Source organism: Pseudonaja textilis, chromosome 1 (genome assembly GCF_049901715.1).
Source record: "Pseudonaja textilis isolate UNSWEBS1 chromosome 1, rPseTex1.2, whole genome shotgun sequence".
Classification (NCBI taxonomy): Eukaryota; Metazoa; Chordata; class Lepidosauria; order Squamata; family Elapidae; genus Pseudonaja; species Pseudonaja textilis.
The window spans coordinates 250,408,871-250,425,959 of record NC_141990.1 but is presented as its reverse complement, the minus strand read 5'-3'; the positions used below and the strand labels follow the sequence as shown (position 1 = coordinate 250,425,959).

General features: G+C 40.9%; 1 protein-coding gene and 1 long non-coding RNA gene across 3 annotated transcripts in view; both read left to right on the top strand.

The window, feature by feature from the left end:
• Window positions 1-17,089, top strand: part of LOC148128145 (uncharacterized) — a 230,148-nt gene that overhangs the window by 183,787 nt on the left and 29,272 nt on the right. The gene's annotated exons all lie outside the window — the stretch shown is intronic.
• GAS2 (growth arrest specific 2) overlaps window positions 1-17,089 on the top strand; it is a 148,215-nt gene that overhangs the window by 103,456 nt on the left and 27,670 nt on the right. For both annotated transcript variants that reach the window (XM_026706390.2, XM_087921246.1), the window contains exons 6-7: window positions 58-202; window positions 13,112-13,219. In XM_026706390.2, the coding sequence (XP_026562175.1) occupies window positions 58-202; window positions 13,112-13,219 (253 nt within the window). The remainder of the gene's footprint in view (window positions 1-57; window positions 203-13,111; window positions 13,220-17,089) is intronic.

Genomic DNA, 17,089 nt, shown 5'->3' with positions numbered 1-17,089 from the left:
ATGTCAATATGAGGTAACTGTTTTATAAGTCCAGGATTCAATCTATCCTTTTAAAAGGTTTGGTGTAGAGCCTTCTGGATTGATAAAGCTGGAGAAAGAGATTGAACAAGAAGAAACACTTTCAACTCCTCTTCCTTCTCCTTCCCCTTCTCCGACAAAGTCACCTGGCAAAAAGAGCACAGGAAAACTCCTGGATGATGCAGTAAGTTTGTTTTGTTATACTTCTTAGAACTTTATTTATTCAACTTCAGCTTCCTCCAATCTAAAACATTTGATAGCACTATTTGGGAATTCTGAAAGCTGCAGCTCTGCACATCTGAGGCTTACATGATTCTGATTCATAAGTATTTTTTTCCAAATTTGAATAGCATATACATAAATAGTAATTCACAGTAGTAAACTGAATAAACACATGTAGGAATTTAGTGGAAATTTAGTTCAAATGAGGGATTGATTAAAAACATGTTGATAACGGTAAGGCACAGTGAAGTTTTTATAATATGGAACCATTTGTTACTGCTGGAATGGAAGCATTGCCCAACTTCAAACTACCTCAGTGATGTACAGTGAAGGCAAACAAAATACAATGCAATAAAATTATAAAAGAAAGGGAATAAGGAATAAGAGGATGAATACAGACATATTTTCTCACAGGATGTTAAAGGCTGTTTTCTACCAAGGATCCTAACAGTAAGATTCAGGGACTTGGTCATTCAAGGTATATATACAGAGTCACTTTTCAAATATGCTGAAATATAGATATTGGAGATGAGAGACACAGTAATAGGATTCTAGTTACTTTATTCATCCCAGATCTTTTTCATGTTTTTTAAAACTCAAAAGAGAGCGAGCTGAGGTATCATAGTTTGGAAGCATGCAAATGTGAACAGATAAATAGGTACCATTTGGATGGGAAGGTTACAGTCTTCAGTGTGCCTTAGCATATAGTCATGCTGGCCATAGCACCATGAAAATGTCTTCAGAAAATGCTGGGTCTCTCAGTTAAGAAACAGAGATGAGCACCATCCCCCTAGAGTTGAACACGTACCTTTTAAGATTTTGTTCATTATTTAATATTATTAACTGATTGACATTGGATCAGGCCTTTATACCACTGGACTATCTAATCCAGGGGTGTCAAACTAGATTTCATTGAGGGTTGCATCAGGGTTGTGTTTGACCTTGAGGTTGGGGGGCATGGCCAGGATGGGCATAGTCAGCTCCATGTCACTTGTGTTGGGGGCTCCTGTGGTGGCCCAAGTGCTCTACCAGCAAAAATGGGCTCCCGAGGTCCGTTTCCAGCTGTAACAGCCTCTTGCAACCCTCTGCCAGTGAAAATGGAGCTCAGGAGGGCTGCACTCAGGAGAGCTCTGGAGCTCCATTTTTGCTGTGGGTCCTTCGCTCTTTCCACGGCAGTCCCATGGGCCACATTTAAGCATCTCATGGGCCGGATCTGGCCCACAGGCCTTGAGTTTGACACCCCTGATCTAGCCCAATATTCTGTTGCTGTCTATGTCAGTTTGCATGGCATTTTACAGAGAATGAAGCAGGTGGTTCCATGGAAGGCTTAAAAAAACAGAGGCAGCAGAAAAAAAGAAAATGGAGTAACTTTGTTAACACGATCTGTAAAGCAATTCCCCCAGGTAGTGGCCGTCAAATGTGATGGACTTCATTGCTTATACGGATTGGAGACATGAAGGCTCCTAATATAAGCCCAATATAACTAGTTATCATCTCAAGAAATGTGCTTCAATGTTCCTTTAAGAAGGTATTGAATAGGATTTTAAAGGATATGATGTCTAATAGATGTTCAGGGATCAACTTAGAACAATAACAAGCAATCCTTTTTGGGGATGCTGAAGAGCTTTGAAAAATGGAAAGTGGAATTGCAGAAGTACAGGCAATTCTCCTCCATGCTGCATCGAGAGCCCAGGATGGGTTGACTCCTTCCTATGACGTCATTTAGCTGAGTCTGTACTACGATATAAAAGCCAGACCACGGAAGTTACCCCAGCTTTTGATTCAGCTCCTTTCAGTCAGTAGCTGTGTCTCTGAAAGTATTCTGTTAGTTAGCACTCAACAGCGATCTTCAGTACCTTTTTTCCTTGCTTCAAGCAGCTCCCAGGGTAGCTGCTCTTCCAGGAGAGCAGGGCTCTCTCTCCTGCAATGTTGGGAGCAGTGTTGCCAGAGCGCTGTTCAGGCAAGTTGGGCAGCGTCTGTAGACCTCCCCCATGCCTGCGGTTTGAGCAGTTGTAAAAAGCGATCGGCAAACAGATAACAGCGTCAGCCACCTGAGGTTCTGTAGATAGCACTCACCAGCGATCTTTAGTATCTTTTTTCCTCACTTCAGCAGCTTCCAGGATCTGGACAGCTGCTCTTCCAGGAGAGCAGGGCTCTCTCTCTCTCCTGCAACGTTGGGAGCAGCATTTCCAGAGCGCTGTTCAGACAAGTTGGACAGCGTCTGTAGACCTCCCCCATGCCTGCGGTTTGAGCGGTCTAAAAAGCAATCAGCAAACCGATAACAGCGTCAGCCACTGATCATGTAGCCAGAGGCTGCCCTTTCCTTTGCTGACTTTGCTCTTTATAGCCTAAGGAGCGATTCATCGATCTTGGAGCCTGTTTCCCATAGTCAGTGGCCATCTTGAATTGAAGCCTTCTACCACGAGGCCATATTATAAGCCCAGGGGCCATTTATACCCTAAGGGGCTTAATAGAAAAATTTACAAACAGTTTCTTTCCATCACAAGAGCCTTTTATTCTACAATGGAGCAAGATAAGGGTCAGGCAGAGCTTTACCCCCCAGTGGAGCAGTCTCTTAAACCAATAAGAGAAAAAGACATAGGCAATGCACCCAATCAGTCCAGAGGGAGGTGGCTACTAAAATCAGAGCTAAGGCTCTAGCCCCTAAGAAGGCAACTCAGGCTGAGTTGAGGGCAGAAAAGTGCAGACATGCAGCCCTAGAGAGGCAGTTCAACAGAACTATTCAACAGAAGGGAGTGCAATTACAGCAGGTTTCAGGTGATACCCGTGGGCCCCAGCCAAGCCCTCCCAGGGAAGGAGAAGTTATCTTGAGCCTTTCTATCCTCCATCCTGGTCTCCTGAGGCTTTGGCAGTACAATATGATCCTCAGGATCTAAGCAGATCTGGGCCTTATTTCCAACAGGCTTCTGGGCCCTATGCTTCTCCCACTCCCTCCAGGTCTTGAACCTCTTCTCAATCTAGGCCTGAAGCCACCTTCATTGCCACAGCAGCGGGCCTTCGACTTTCTGCCTCTACCTTTGAGCATAGAGCAGGGAATATCCAAGATGTTGTCTCATTGGCCATTAGGCAGGGATTGGCTGAAGGCTTCGAGCAAATTCTCCTTTCTCAATCTATAAGTTCCCTGCCTCATCACCCTGATTTAGGCGAGACCTTTGACCAAAATCTTTCAGAGGAAGAGGACTCTCGCCCAGAGCAGACATCCTCTGAATTGGTCTTCAATCCTTCTCTCTTCAGGCCATTACTCAGCAAGGCCTTGGTCACTGCCAAGCTGTCGCCAGAGGAAGTGGCTCCCGAGCCACAAGGAAATCCCTCTAGCCAGGGAGACGCACTCTTCTCCAAGCCTCTAGTGCATGCAGGGGTTTTGCCTTCTCCCACTTTGCTCCTGGTCATGGTCAAGGAACAGTGCGCTTCTCCTTCGGCAGGTCCTCACCCATCTTCTCTGGATAAGTGTTTCTAAAATGTCAGCACAGCCCTGGACAATGCCCTGGCAGTGCCTTCTCTTGACATTCCATCACTGCATGGGCTGTTTGGCCTTCAACAGCAGCATCCTTTTTTCATGAGGGCATCCATGCAGTGGCTGCACCAACTCCAGATTAGATTGCCTACATCTGACCTTCGGTCTCACCAAGACCTTAATAAGATTATCGCAGCAGCAGAATTCACTGCAGATGCCACTATGAATTCCGCCAAATTTGCATCTAGGGCCATGGCATCTTCAGTAGCAGCAAGAAGATTGTCATGGCTCAGATATTGGCAGGTGGAGTCATGCTGTAAATGGAAGCTGGCTTCAGTCCCATTCGCGGGCGATAAGCTTTTTGGCGATGCTCTGGAACCTTATTGCATTGAAACCAGAGATAAATGTAAGATTCTCTCTTCCTCTGGGAAGAGAGCCGACTATTGCCCAGCTCCTTATCACCCTCCTGCCTTTTGAGCGGAGACCTCATCCTGCTTCCCCCAGTCTCAGAGTCCATACTCCCAACGCCAAGACCAATGTGCGGAAACATCTGGCAGGCAACAACATTCTACTGGTAAACAGCCCTTTCGGGAGGGTGGGGGGGGGTCATTCCTTCTGTTGCTCTAAGTAATCCCTCGTTCTCCCCACCCATCGGAGGTCGCCTAGCCTTCTTTGCCTCCAAATGGGAGAAGTCAACGACGGATGCCTGTGTGCTCTGCACTATTAGGTCAGGGTTACAATTGGACTTCCTAATGCCACTCCCAAAAGGGGGAAAAAGAAAAAAAAAATTTTTTTGAGCTGGCCTGTCTCTCGGGACATTTCAAGGCAAGACCTCTTGAAACAGGCCATTCAGCACATTCTTGAAATCCGAGCTATTCAACCTGTTCCTCGCTCTCAATGAGGACGTGAGCTTTACTCTTGCCTTTTCATCGTTCCCAAAGCCTCAGGGGGGTGGCAAACCATCCTGGATCTAAAACTTCTCAACCAATTTGTAAAATACAGACAAATTAAAATGCAGACTCTGCATTCTATTTTAGAGAGCGTTTGGGGGCATCTCCTCTCTGATCTCATGGAGCCTTCCCCACATCCCCTTTTGGCCTCATCATCACCAGTTTCTCTATTTCTGTTATCAGAATGCCCATTACCAGTATCGAGCACTTTCCTTCACCCTCTCATTGGCTTCAAGGGTCTTCACAAAGGTTCTGGCAGCATTGATGGCATCTCTGTGTTCTGTTCCAGTGAGGATCCAATGCTACTGGGACGACATTTTGATTCTGTCCTCCTTCATCCATGCAGCCCATCAGGATCTGCAAATTACCCTGTCATATCTCCAGAGCCACAGAGATTTCCACTCCCGTCCACTCCAATGGTTCCTGCTTCCCTACCAATGAATAGGAACCGGCCTCTTATCCATCAAGGTCCTGCTCCCGCCACAAATCTGGAGATCTCTCAATTCGTGGCGTTCCCTGTTAATCTAAAAGGGACTCCCTTTCAGGGTCCCAGACAGGTTAGTGATAACCACTGATGCCAGCCTCCTGGGTTGGGGGTCCCATATGCAGGGCCAGATAGCTCAGGACCTTGGTCCAGGTCAGGGCTGGCCCTTCCCATAAATTGGCTAAAGCTCAGAGCATTTTTCTATCTCTCAAGCATTTCAGGCACTCAGTGACCAGCTCTCATGTTCTAGTCCTTATGGACAACATGGCTCATGTCAACCGGCAAGGGGACTAGGTCCAGAGCCCTCATGGGAGAGGTGGTACGGTTGGTGTTATGGGCAGAGAAACACCTGTTGTCAATCTTGGTGGACCACATCTCCAGGATCGACAACTCCCAGGCCGACTGGCTCAGCAGGAGCCTAGTCGACTAGGCAGAATGGTCCATTCCTCTGTCTCTATTCAGGGACCTTTCCCTTAGATTCAGAACGCTGGAGGCGGATCTCTTCTCCACTCCTCAAATCGACCAGATGACCAGATTCTTCACCAGGTTTCCTTGCCAGGGAGCTAAGGGGACCAATGCTCTTTGGTGCAGATGACCCAAAAGTCTCCTCTATGCCTTTCCCCTGCTCCCCATCATTCCAGCTGTAATTCGGAAGATGTTGGAGGAACGAGCAGAGCTCCTCCTCCTGACACCCTATTGGCCAAGGACGCCCTGGTTTGCAGACCTGGTCAACCTATCGGTGACTTCTCCTTGGAGGATCCCAGCCCATCTAACCTCCCTTCATCAGGGGATTCTGCTCCACCCAGAGCCCCTGTGGCTCAAGCTGACCATGTGGCACTTGGACAGCAGTGGCTAGGGGTGGCTGATCTTCCTGAAAGGGTCATCATCACTATCCTGGCATCTCACAAACCTTCTACAAGGAGCATCTATGATGCCACCTGGAAGGCCCTTCCTGAGGGTTTCAGCCCAGTTGGCAGAGGTTCTTAGATTCCTTCAGCATGATCTGTAGAAAGGTTTGGCCCCCAACTCCTTACGCAGGCAGGTTGAGGCCCTTTCCTTGGTTCTTTCATGGGGTTCGCTTTCTTCCTTATCCCATCACCCTTCAGTCAGGAAGTTTTTTTGAAAGGGGACTTCCAACCTGCACCCCGGTGGTTCATAGGTATCCTTCCTGGGATCTTCATGAAGTCCTTAATGCCCTTACAAAGCCCCCCTTTGAACCCCTTAGAACATTGTCTCTCCATTTCCTGACTCTGAAGGTAGTGTTCCCCATTTCCATCACTTCAGCCAGACGGGTATCCAAGCTTGCTGCTCTTTCCATCAGACAGGATCTTTGTTCCTTTCATGATGATAGGGTTGTCCTCGGTCTGGACCCCTCATTTCTTCCAAAGGTTAACACCTGTTCCACAGGTCCCAGGACATTATGTTGCCTGGCTTCTGCCCCCTTCCGCACCATGACTTAGAACAGCAGTGGCACACGCTAGACGTAGGAAGGGCTCTTAGAATATACATTAAGTGCAATTCCTCCTTCAGGAAGTTAGAAGCCATGTTTGTTTCCTTTTCCCTTCTCACTTGGGGCACAAGGCCTCTTCTCCTACTATTAGGAGGTGGGTCAGATCTTGCATTGAGCAGGCCTACAAAGCTGCAGCTTCCGGTTCCTCGAGGTCTGACGGTGCACTGTTCCAGAAACACGGCCACTTCGGCTGCCTGCGCGACCCAAGCACCCTTGGAGGAGATCTGTCGTATGGCCACGTGGACATCTCCGTCTCCTTTCATCAGATACTACCATCTGGATGTCTTTGCCTCGGCAACTGCAGCCTTCGGCAGACAGGTGCTTCAACAAGTGGTTCAACAGTCGGTGTGATGAGCCGGACGAGGACCCACCCGTGGACATGCAAGCTTTGGTATGTCCCATCCTGGGCTCTCGATGCAGCAAGGAGGAGAATGGGCGCTGGTAGAAGTTACCCTGAATGCCCTTTCTATCTATGCTGCAAGAGAGCCCAGCCCCTCCCTTGATTCATCCGGAGAGGGTAAGTCATATTTCTGTATTCATTTGTGCTTTCAGAGACACCTTTCAGTCTGTCAAGTATCTTTGCCAAAGCTGGGGTAACTTCCGGGGTCTGGCTTTTATATCTTAGTACAGACTCAGCTAAATGACGTCATAGGAAGGAGTCAACCCATCCTGGGCTCTCTCGCAGCATAGATAGAAAGGCCATTCAGGGTAACTTCTACCAACGCCCATTTATTTGGAGCGATGAACAGAGTCTGAGATCATGCAGAGTTTTGAATAGAATGACTAAGAGCTTACAATAGATCCATATTTTGAATCTACCTGGCAGTGGTTTCAGGGTGTTAAGGTTTCCTCTTTTTCTTTTCATCTCTCTAAAACAGCCTTGAAATCTAGGGCTTTCTTCATCAGCTAATTTGAGTATTTATCCTAATAGAGTAATACTTGCTGTTCAGTTCATAGGTCAGTCTTCTGTTATATATGCACAACACAATAAACCATGTTCTAGAGAACGAAGAGTTAAATGGGAGAGTAAGAATGACATTTTTAAAAGAACCTGTTTCTATGGCAACTCCTATCTCTTAGGGTAGAAGTGTAGCTGCCCACCTGGGAATTACAAAGCACTCCTTAAAAGCCTCTGTGCCATGTAAGAGCCAGAATGAACAGATGGAATTTGGTGTATCATTTTTTAAAATGCAAACTTTCTTAGGATCAGCACTTTCCCCCCAGTTCCTGTGTCTTTAACTTTTCAAACTCTCTCACTATGGCTGTCAGAGAAGAATAGAGGCAAAAGTTAGTGTGTAGCAATGAAAAGCTGTTATTCTTATAGGAGAGGAAAAAAGGAGGACAAAAACAGAAATATAAAGTAGCCTTTCCCAACTTACTGCCTGCTAAGAATTTGCACTGTAAGTCCCATCACTCCTGCTAGCATGGTCATGCTGCCTCTAGGAGATAAAAATGAAACACTTCCTATCTGAGGAGTTACAGGTAGAAAGGGAGAGTTAATATAAGAGATGATTCTTTCTTACGATCTCCATCGTTCATAGAATAGCAAGAAAACAAAAATAAAGCTACCTAGACATGTCTCTAATATGCAGAACTCCCTATTACACACAAGTAGAATACAGGTGGTCCTTGATTTACAGCCATTTGTTTAGTAATCATTTGAAGTTACAACAACACTGAAAAAAGTGACTGGTTGCCATTTTTCATGCTTGCAAGCATCCCCATGGTCACATGATCAAAATTTGGACACTTGGCAATTGGCATGCATATATGACGGCAGCAGTGTTGTGGGGTCCTATGATCATCATTTGCCACTCTCTGTCAATGGGGAAGCCAGATTCACTTAACAACTTTGGTACTAACTATAACAACTGCAACGATTAACAACTGTGGCAAGAAAAGTTGTAAATGGTGCAAAACTCACTTATTTAAACTCAATTATCTTGCTTAGCAGCATACATTTTGAGCTCAGTTGTGCTTGTAAGTGAAGAACTGTCTTTATGTATATAATTTTAACCGAAATGAACCCTGACTTTGAATGTGCTTCCCAGATCCAGCCCCTTTCACCATGGTTGCTATTATTTTAGGAAATTCCTTTAGGTTATCCTAATGCTGTTGGGAGACAAAATGATTGTATACATGCTGAATTAAAATGCATCTACATGATTTGGACAATCTTAACCAAAACTCACTTATTTAAACTCAATTATTTTGCTTAGCAGCATACATTTTGAGCTCAGTTGTGCTTGTAAGTGAAGAACTGTCTTTATGTATATAATTTTAACCAAAATGAACCCTGACTTTGAATGTGCTTCCCAGATCCAGCCCCTTTCACCATGGTTGCTATTATTTTAGGAAATTCCTTTAGGTTATCTTAATGCTGTTGGGAGACAAAATGATCGTATACATGCTGAATTAAAATGCATCTACATGATTTGGGCAATCTTAACCTCAGTACATAGTTCAACCCAGGTGAAGGAGAAGATTTGTCTCTGTCCACCTATCAAAACAGAACATAGTATTAAATCAAATAGATAGAAGAAAGAGGAGAGGGAAAGGATTCAGTGAATACTTCATTCTCAAAGAAAATGATTACTTATGCAGATCTGCTGCTTGTGTGAATTTTCACTTTTGGAGTGTGAGGTTAGGCACAGTATGGTTAGCAATTTACTTAGCCCTACAGTCTGTCTGAATAGGCTGGATGTCTCAGGACATTCTCACACCTCTATCCTAAACATATCATTAATCTGGGCCAAATTATTGAATTACTGTAGCTATTGCACATTTATATTACTCTCCGGTGATCTCTTTTCAGTTTTACTATTTTTTGGAGAATGGCACTATAAGCGTGATGACCTAGGGTGTGGCACAAAGGCAACACAGCCAGAGAATAAAAATGAGTTCCTTTATTAGCTCCAACTTTGCCCCTTTGATCCCGTTAGTTTCTGGTCTGGAGAAAAACTCTCCCACGGACCTGCACTAGCCTTTGGCTGCAGATATTCCAATCCAAACGTTGTAAACTGAAAACTTTAAGCTATAAATCCAACAAGGCAAAATAAGGTAATTAAATCTGGCAGAGCAAGATATGGAGTTCCAGATATGAATTAACAAGGCAGTAAATCAAACCAGTTGGGAGGATGCCAGGAACTCAGATAACTGCAGCCAACACAAGATAAACTCAACGTTTGTTCCTGACAAATGCCCCTCCCAACTGGTTCTCCTTTAAACTCCCCCCCAAGTTGCCTTGTGAAGGGAATCAGGGCCTTTTCCTCCCTCATAAGCCACACAACCCATGTTGCTCTCTTCTCTGTTCTTCCCCGCGTGCCCTAGGGTGAAGAATGGGTGGACCTTGGACTTCCTCTGAACCCCTCTCCCTTGTTTTACCTCTTCCCTGCTCTGCCCAGCCTGACTTTACCCTTCCCCAATTTCCTCCACAGCCAACAGAGCCAGTCTCCTGCTCCCTGATGGCTATTTGTCTTCCTCCTCTGATTCAGACTCCGATGGGGTGTGGGGGTGTGTATGACAATAAGCCTCTTGATATTCTCCTGTTTTTAAACAGTGTAGTTTTAATATATTTAATGCATGCATACATACACATTACAACATGTATTATATATCAAGGATAAACCTTATCTATGTGTTGTTGATGTACTAGGAATGCCACTTGTAAAACAGCAACAGAATAAAGAAGAAACATCGATGTGTTTGTTAGACAGTGAACCATGGAAAGAAGGCCGTTTAAAGAAAAAGAAGAATTTTCTTTATTCTTGTGGCAAATACTCCTAGAAAATGATGCCTAATGTCAACAGTTTCCTTTTGCAGATGAACTTGTTTGAAAATGTATATGGGCTTCATATTAGTTTTTTTTTTCTGAAGACAGAAATGAGATTTTGAAAATAAATTGAAACAAGGTTAGCTTTGATTTTATGAAAGGGCATCAGATTTATGTAGTTAACTTCTAGAAAATCCTGCAAAATGGCACCTTTGCTACCATATGCACTCACATTTTGGAACCCTCCTATATGGAGGTATACAGATGGTGAATGTATTCATCATGTTATAAAATTATATGATTGTTTCCTTGCTTGGCTAAAAGCAAATAAGGAAACCTACTGAAATGTGCAAGATTCAAGCAATTGTGAAGAATCCAAGACGATAAATCCCTCCCTGTGATAGCAGCAAGACTCCAGTTGAGTTAAGTTTAGGACAAGATTAGTTAAAGTGAAGTCATTGTTTATACTAGGCACATTTTCTGGCTTGTTAAAATGGAATGAATAAAATATGTGATAGAATATTTGTTTTGGTGACCTGCTTATGTGGTTGATTGTATGATTGGCTGCAATTGAGAACTGAATTAGCTCACCTTTAGTCTGATCCAGTAAAGCTGTTTTTATTCTTTTTATTTGAGAAATACATTTTGTTTAAAAAAAAGAATGCAAAAAAGTTTAAAACACAATCTTTATTTTTTTAGCGACATATTTATCTTGTTCTCCATCTTCCTTTACACATTGTTGGGTTATAAATTAGATCTACAAAGGTCTCTAGAGTATTAAGCTGAAGTGGATGAAATGTTTAGGAAATACTTCATTGTTTTATTTGACACGAACATATTGGGTCAATTTTCATCATGGAATACTTTGTTATGTAGAAGTTATACCTCCACGTGCTGATCAGCAGTTTTACTTGAATGTCAGATAAGAATTAAGTCAACTAAAACTTTTTGTTTGCTATGAAGATTCTGTTCTTTCAGTTCACTGGAAATTCTAGTTATATTAAATATTAGCACAGCTCAACAGTGTTTCACCTACTTGTGGTTTCTAAAATAGTAGACTCTAACTTATTATGAATTTAATGCAATTATATAGGTGGGTCATTAAGGGGAAAAATGTGCAACACAAAATACTTAAACAGTATTGAAAGCTGCCATTGGCATTTTTCGTTCTGACACAGTTTTTATAGATCCTTAGTGGCATTAGCTATTTTTCAATTATGTCCCAAAAAACTCAGCATCAATACTTCCTTATCTGAAGCTTAGATATCAAATTAAGTATGTGAAAAATTATGTCTTCATTCTGTATTTAGCAATAGCATTTAGACTTATATACCACTTCACAGTGCTTTACAGCCCTCTCTAAGTGGTTCACATGCAGATCTCGGATATAAAGGCACTCTTAGAAGACTTTGCTATGCATCCTATCACCAGATGATCAACATGATTACAAAAGAAACAACTGAATGAAATCATTAGTTGAATGATTTCTTCCTGAAATTAATGGCAAAAAGCCCAGCAGCCTCATGTCTGCTAGGCAGTTGGGTCATCTGAGTGTGGAAATATACAATGTTCAGGAGTGTTGAATTACTTATGAGTATATACCAGTGTATGTGTCTCAGTGTGTGTAAAGTTGCTATTGTAAACATGCATGTTTCCCATGTGTACATAAGTACAGTATATTCCAACCCTTGAGGCTGAACATGTTACATTTTGAATTTCAATTAGTGGCAACTCAGTTTTAATCATTTAAATTAACATAAAATCAGAGACATCCACAGAGTAGAACCCCAGGGCACTAAATAAAAATTTAGGACTTTCTCAAAATAATGAGCAAGAATGTCTTTCTCTCTATGTATGTAGCTAGTGTGGTTTAGCACACTTTGAAATAATTCCAGAAGCAATATTTAATAACTTCTGTGAACACCTTCTACTGAAAAAACTTGAATTAAAATAACTAATTTCAAGGTTGTTTTTTTTTTAATCTGCATTCCTGAACAAATGACCAGACCTCAAGGACATTGTTTATTTTAAATATTAATAATACAGAATGTAATGGCACATCATTTTTTGGATTGAGAGGCAGAGATGTAAATAATTTTTCATATATTATTAGCAACAAAGTTACATCAGTTAAAGTTCAGGGTTTGAGAAATCTGCAGTGAAGCTATTGAAAGGATGCAACAAGTTAGTATTCCTCATTTTTGAATGCCACTTGGCCTCTTCTTGTAGATGAAAATTATGGAGGAAGTCAAGATGTTAAGGAAATAACAGGATATGATGTAATCAGATTATAAAATGGTAGATAAAACAGTTCTAATTCACTTGCCATTTAATAGCTCTCTTGGCTCTTTCTGGAAGACCTCTGAAGGGAGGAATGCATCAGACTAAAATAAGAGAGAGAGAGAGAGACTTAATTCTTAACCTTCATTTTAATAGGAACAATGCAGAGTAATGTTATATTAACTCTCTGTATCCAAAAAAGAGATCCTGTAACTGTGGGTACGCCTACTGAAATTCTGTGTTGGGAAATGTAAGAATGTGAAGACTATAAATTCAGATGGATGTACGATTTAGGAAAGTTTGGAAATTAGTCCATCTCTAACAGAGGACACTGTGTATAATCTGAGATAATAGAAGAATAATGCAGAAAATACATTGAAATTGTAACTTTTTTTCCCAGGTCAAACATATTTCAGAAGACCCTCCTTGTAAATGCCCTAGTAAATTTTGTGTGGAGCGCCTTTCTCAGGGAAGGTACAGAGTTGGAGAGAAGATCCTTTTCATCAGGGTAAGAAAAAAATTACTGTTCCTTTTGTGAAATGAAATATGGTAAGTAAGCAAATGAGTAAGAGAAATGATAATGAAAGAACTGTTTTGTGACCTGTGCTATCATAAAGACCTATGCAGGACATATAAAAAAGTCAGTGTTGAAGGGACTGTGAGCAGGATGTCATCTCAAAAGTCTTACCTGGTCTTCTGAATACTTGAGCACCCACTCCCAGCCAAAATTTGTTCTCTTCATCCTGTTCACTGAACTCCTCTTTCTCCTCATTCTTTCCTTCTCTGGCCATCCTTCAATCATCTGTAGTCCTGCTCTGGTTCATGTTTTGTTTAAAAGGGGCATTTGTGCTACTGAATTTGGGGGACCTTAAGGGCCAACCTTCTACCTCTACTATTCATATGAAAAACAGTCTGAAATAAGGCTCTAGCTCAGATTATATTGTCGATGTGATTACTGTGATTATCAACTTCTAGCCATGTTTGCTTTTAGAACATTGTTTTCAAAAGCAATCGATCAAAAATCACAGCATCAGCCAATAACAAACCACTTGTGTATTGTCAAGAAGAAAATTATAGACACGTCCGTGAAAGCACCAACCATTGAGCTCAGTTGAGGAAAAAATTTCTTTTACTTATTCATCCATTCATCCCTAATCCATTGTTGCAAGATACTCACTTCTAGATCCTACAATGCTTGTGTGTAAAGGTAAAAATAAATTTGAGCTCAACGCCTGGTAACTACATGAATACAACTTTATGGTTTTCTTGGTGCTAGCTCGAAAATGGTTTGACATTACATTCTTCTGCTTCCCTTCCTGCCTTTTTGAGTTTTCAGTGCACCTTACAAGTTTGTAGTCTTCTAAATGTTATTTATCCTGCTTCTGAATGTGGACAAGTTGGCCACTGCTTCCTACTATGATACAGTCATGAGTATTTTCCTTTTTTTACTTCATGGAAAATAAAAAATACTATTCTTTTCTCTTGAAAAATCTTTGGAAGATTTATTGATTTTTAATATAATTATTACATTAATTAAATAAATAAGCACATTAAATTTATTTAAGTTACTAATTACTGGATGTAGCATCCTATATCAAGATAGAGATAGGTCAAAATGTAAGAATCAATTAAATAATGCAGAGTGAAGTTACAGTAAAGGAAAATAGAATATAAAGAATGAAAATAAAATGAATAAAGGCAAAACCATATATTTAGGCTCCCATTTTAAAGTATTTTAGATATGATGGCTGAGAAGTGTATACAAGGTAATTTTTGGACATAATATCTTCAGTTGTTTTTAAAGGACTCTTGATTTCAGATTCTATTTTCCTTGTTTATTTGTGCTTTTAGCTGTGTGAATGAATACGTTTTAAGTATGTATAAGAGTCATGGCCATGTATTTTTTCTGCTTGACAGCCAAAGGAAAAATAATGGATTACTTTTCAAGTTTCATACTTTTGTAGTGTTTCTATGGATTAGTGATTTTATGTTCAAACATGCTTCAGACATGTTTCAGTAATAAACATTGTAAGGAATGTAATTCATCTACTCTAGCAAATTCCAGGCGCAGATGGTAAACTTCTCTTTGATTTCCATTTGTATGAATTTGTTGCGTTTTTACCTCCATGTTCTTCGGAACAACTTAGAGCAGAACAAGAAAGTGATATAAAATAGACTAAAGCACTAACAACATATTACAAATGGAAACAATGAAACTTATTAATAATAGCAGTAATAAACCATTAAGTTATTAAGAGATCTGTTCTGAGATTAAGAAGAGGTCATAGCTTATTCACAGAGCAAATATTATAGAGTCAAAAGGTCTCAGCTTTCATGTCAGGTAGGACAGTAGAAAAAATCCAGAGATTTATTTACCAATAGTCCTTTCAGGTCACATCTTCATATCTGGTGTGTGTGGGGGGGTGAGGATCCTGTTCCATTTGCTAAATGTCCTATTGGTGACATTTATGAGGAGCTAGTCTACAAAACCCACAACATGGATGTCTTTATTAGGATGAAATTTTGATGCATATATAAGATCCTACGTAACTTGGACCCTGGTAGTCCAAGATTTCAGCTCATGTGAAAGGATCAGATGGTGGACTTCTCAACAACTGATAGTTATTCTGTTTCTAAAGGCTCGTGGAGATCAATGTTGCAAATGAGTGTATCAACTGCTTAATGCTTCTTGAGAGGCTATTAGAATGTTAAGATCTACATAACCCTTAATCCTAAACCTAGTTCATTTTTAATGGTAATGGAATTTTCCCTGTGGATCACAAACAGAAGAAAAGCTGTCACTGATGCTTTCCTAAAAAAAGCACTATGAATCTATCCCTAGAATTAGATTTCAGCAATGACTCCAAGTAGACTTAATCCTAACCCTAGTTTTATATTCAATGCCAATAGGATATTCCCATGTATTTTACTGTGGACTACAAACAGCTCTGAACAAAAGGTTATCAACGTCGCTTCCATTAGAAAACTTCTCAGAAACTATCCCTGGCATTACTTTTCAGCCATGACTTCAAGCAGATATGACCCTAACACTATCCCTAATCCTAGTTCATTTTCAGTGGAAATAGGATTTTCCCATGTATTTTACTGTGGACCAAAAACAACTCCAAGAGAAAAGCTGTCACTGACAATTTCCTTAGAAACCCACTAAAATCCTATCCCTAGCATTAGATTTCAGGCAAAACTTCAAGTAGACCTTACCCTAATCCTAACCCTATCCCTAACCCTAACCCAACCTTATTTTCATTTTCAATGCCAATGGGATGTTCACATATATTTTACTGTGGACCATAAAAAATTCTGGGGGGAAAAAGCTGCAAATGACCCTTTCCTAAGAAATCTACTAAGAATCTATTCCCAGTATGAGCTTTTGACCATGACTAACCCTAACCCTAACTCTTACCCTAAACTTAGTTTCATTTTCAATGCCAATGGGATTTTACATGCATTTTATTGTGTACCACAAACAAGTCTGAATGAAAAGCTGTCACCAACACCAGTAAGAATCTATTCCTAGTGTTAGATTTCAGCCAGGACTGCAAACTCTAACCCCATTTTCAATACCAGTTGGATTTTCCCTTGTATTGTTCTGTGGACCATAAACAAGTCCAAATGAAAAGCTGTCACTGACCCATTCCTCAGAAAACCTCAAAGAATCTTTCCACTTTCCATAGCATTAGTTTTCGACCATGACTCCAAAAAGACTTAAACCTAAACTTAGGTTTATTTTCAATGCCAGTGTTTTTTTTCTCATGTATTTTACTGTGGATGACAAACAACTTGAGACAAAGAATGTCATTATTGCTTCTGTTAGAAAACTAAGAACCTATCCTTGCATTAATATTTGTCCATAATTCCAGGTAGACGTAACTCTAACTGTTACTCTAACTCTCAACTTAGTTTACTGTGGACCAGAAACAACTCTGAATGAAAAGCTGTCACCATTGCTTCCCTTAGAAAACATATAAGAATCTATCCCAAACATTAGTTTTTGGCCATGACTCCAAGAAGACCTAAACCTAGCTGTAAACCTAACTCTAGCTTCATTTTCAATGCAGTTTTAGACTATATGTTGTTATCATGGGAAATGTAAATCAATACCACCAGAGGATTCATAATCATTTGACACTCTAATATGAGATTTTTAAAAGTGGTGGGTTTTTTAATATTTTATTTTCAAGAAAGGTGCATCTAGAATCTGATTTCAATTTCAGTTCACTATAAATCACAATCTTTTCAACATAGTGCTGCTATTTCTTCTTTCAGTTCCAGTCTTATTAAAATGCACTTAATTCAGAACATTTTGACATTCTTGAATGGAAGTTGCAGTAGACAGCTATGTAGCTATCATGAAAGTTAC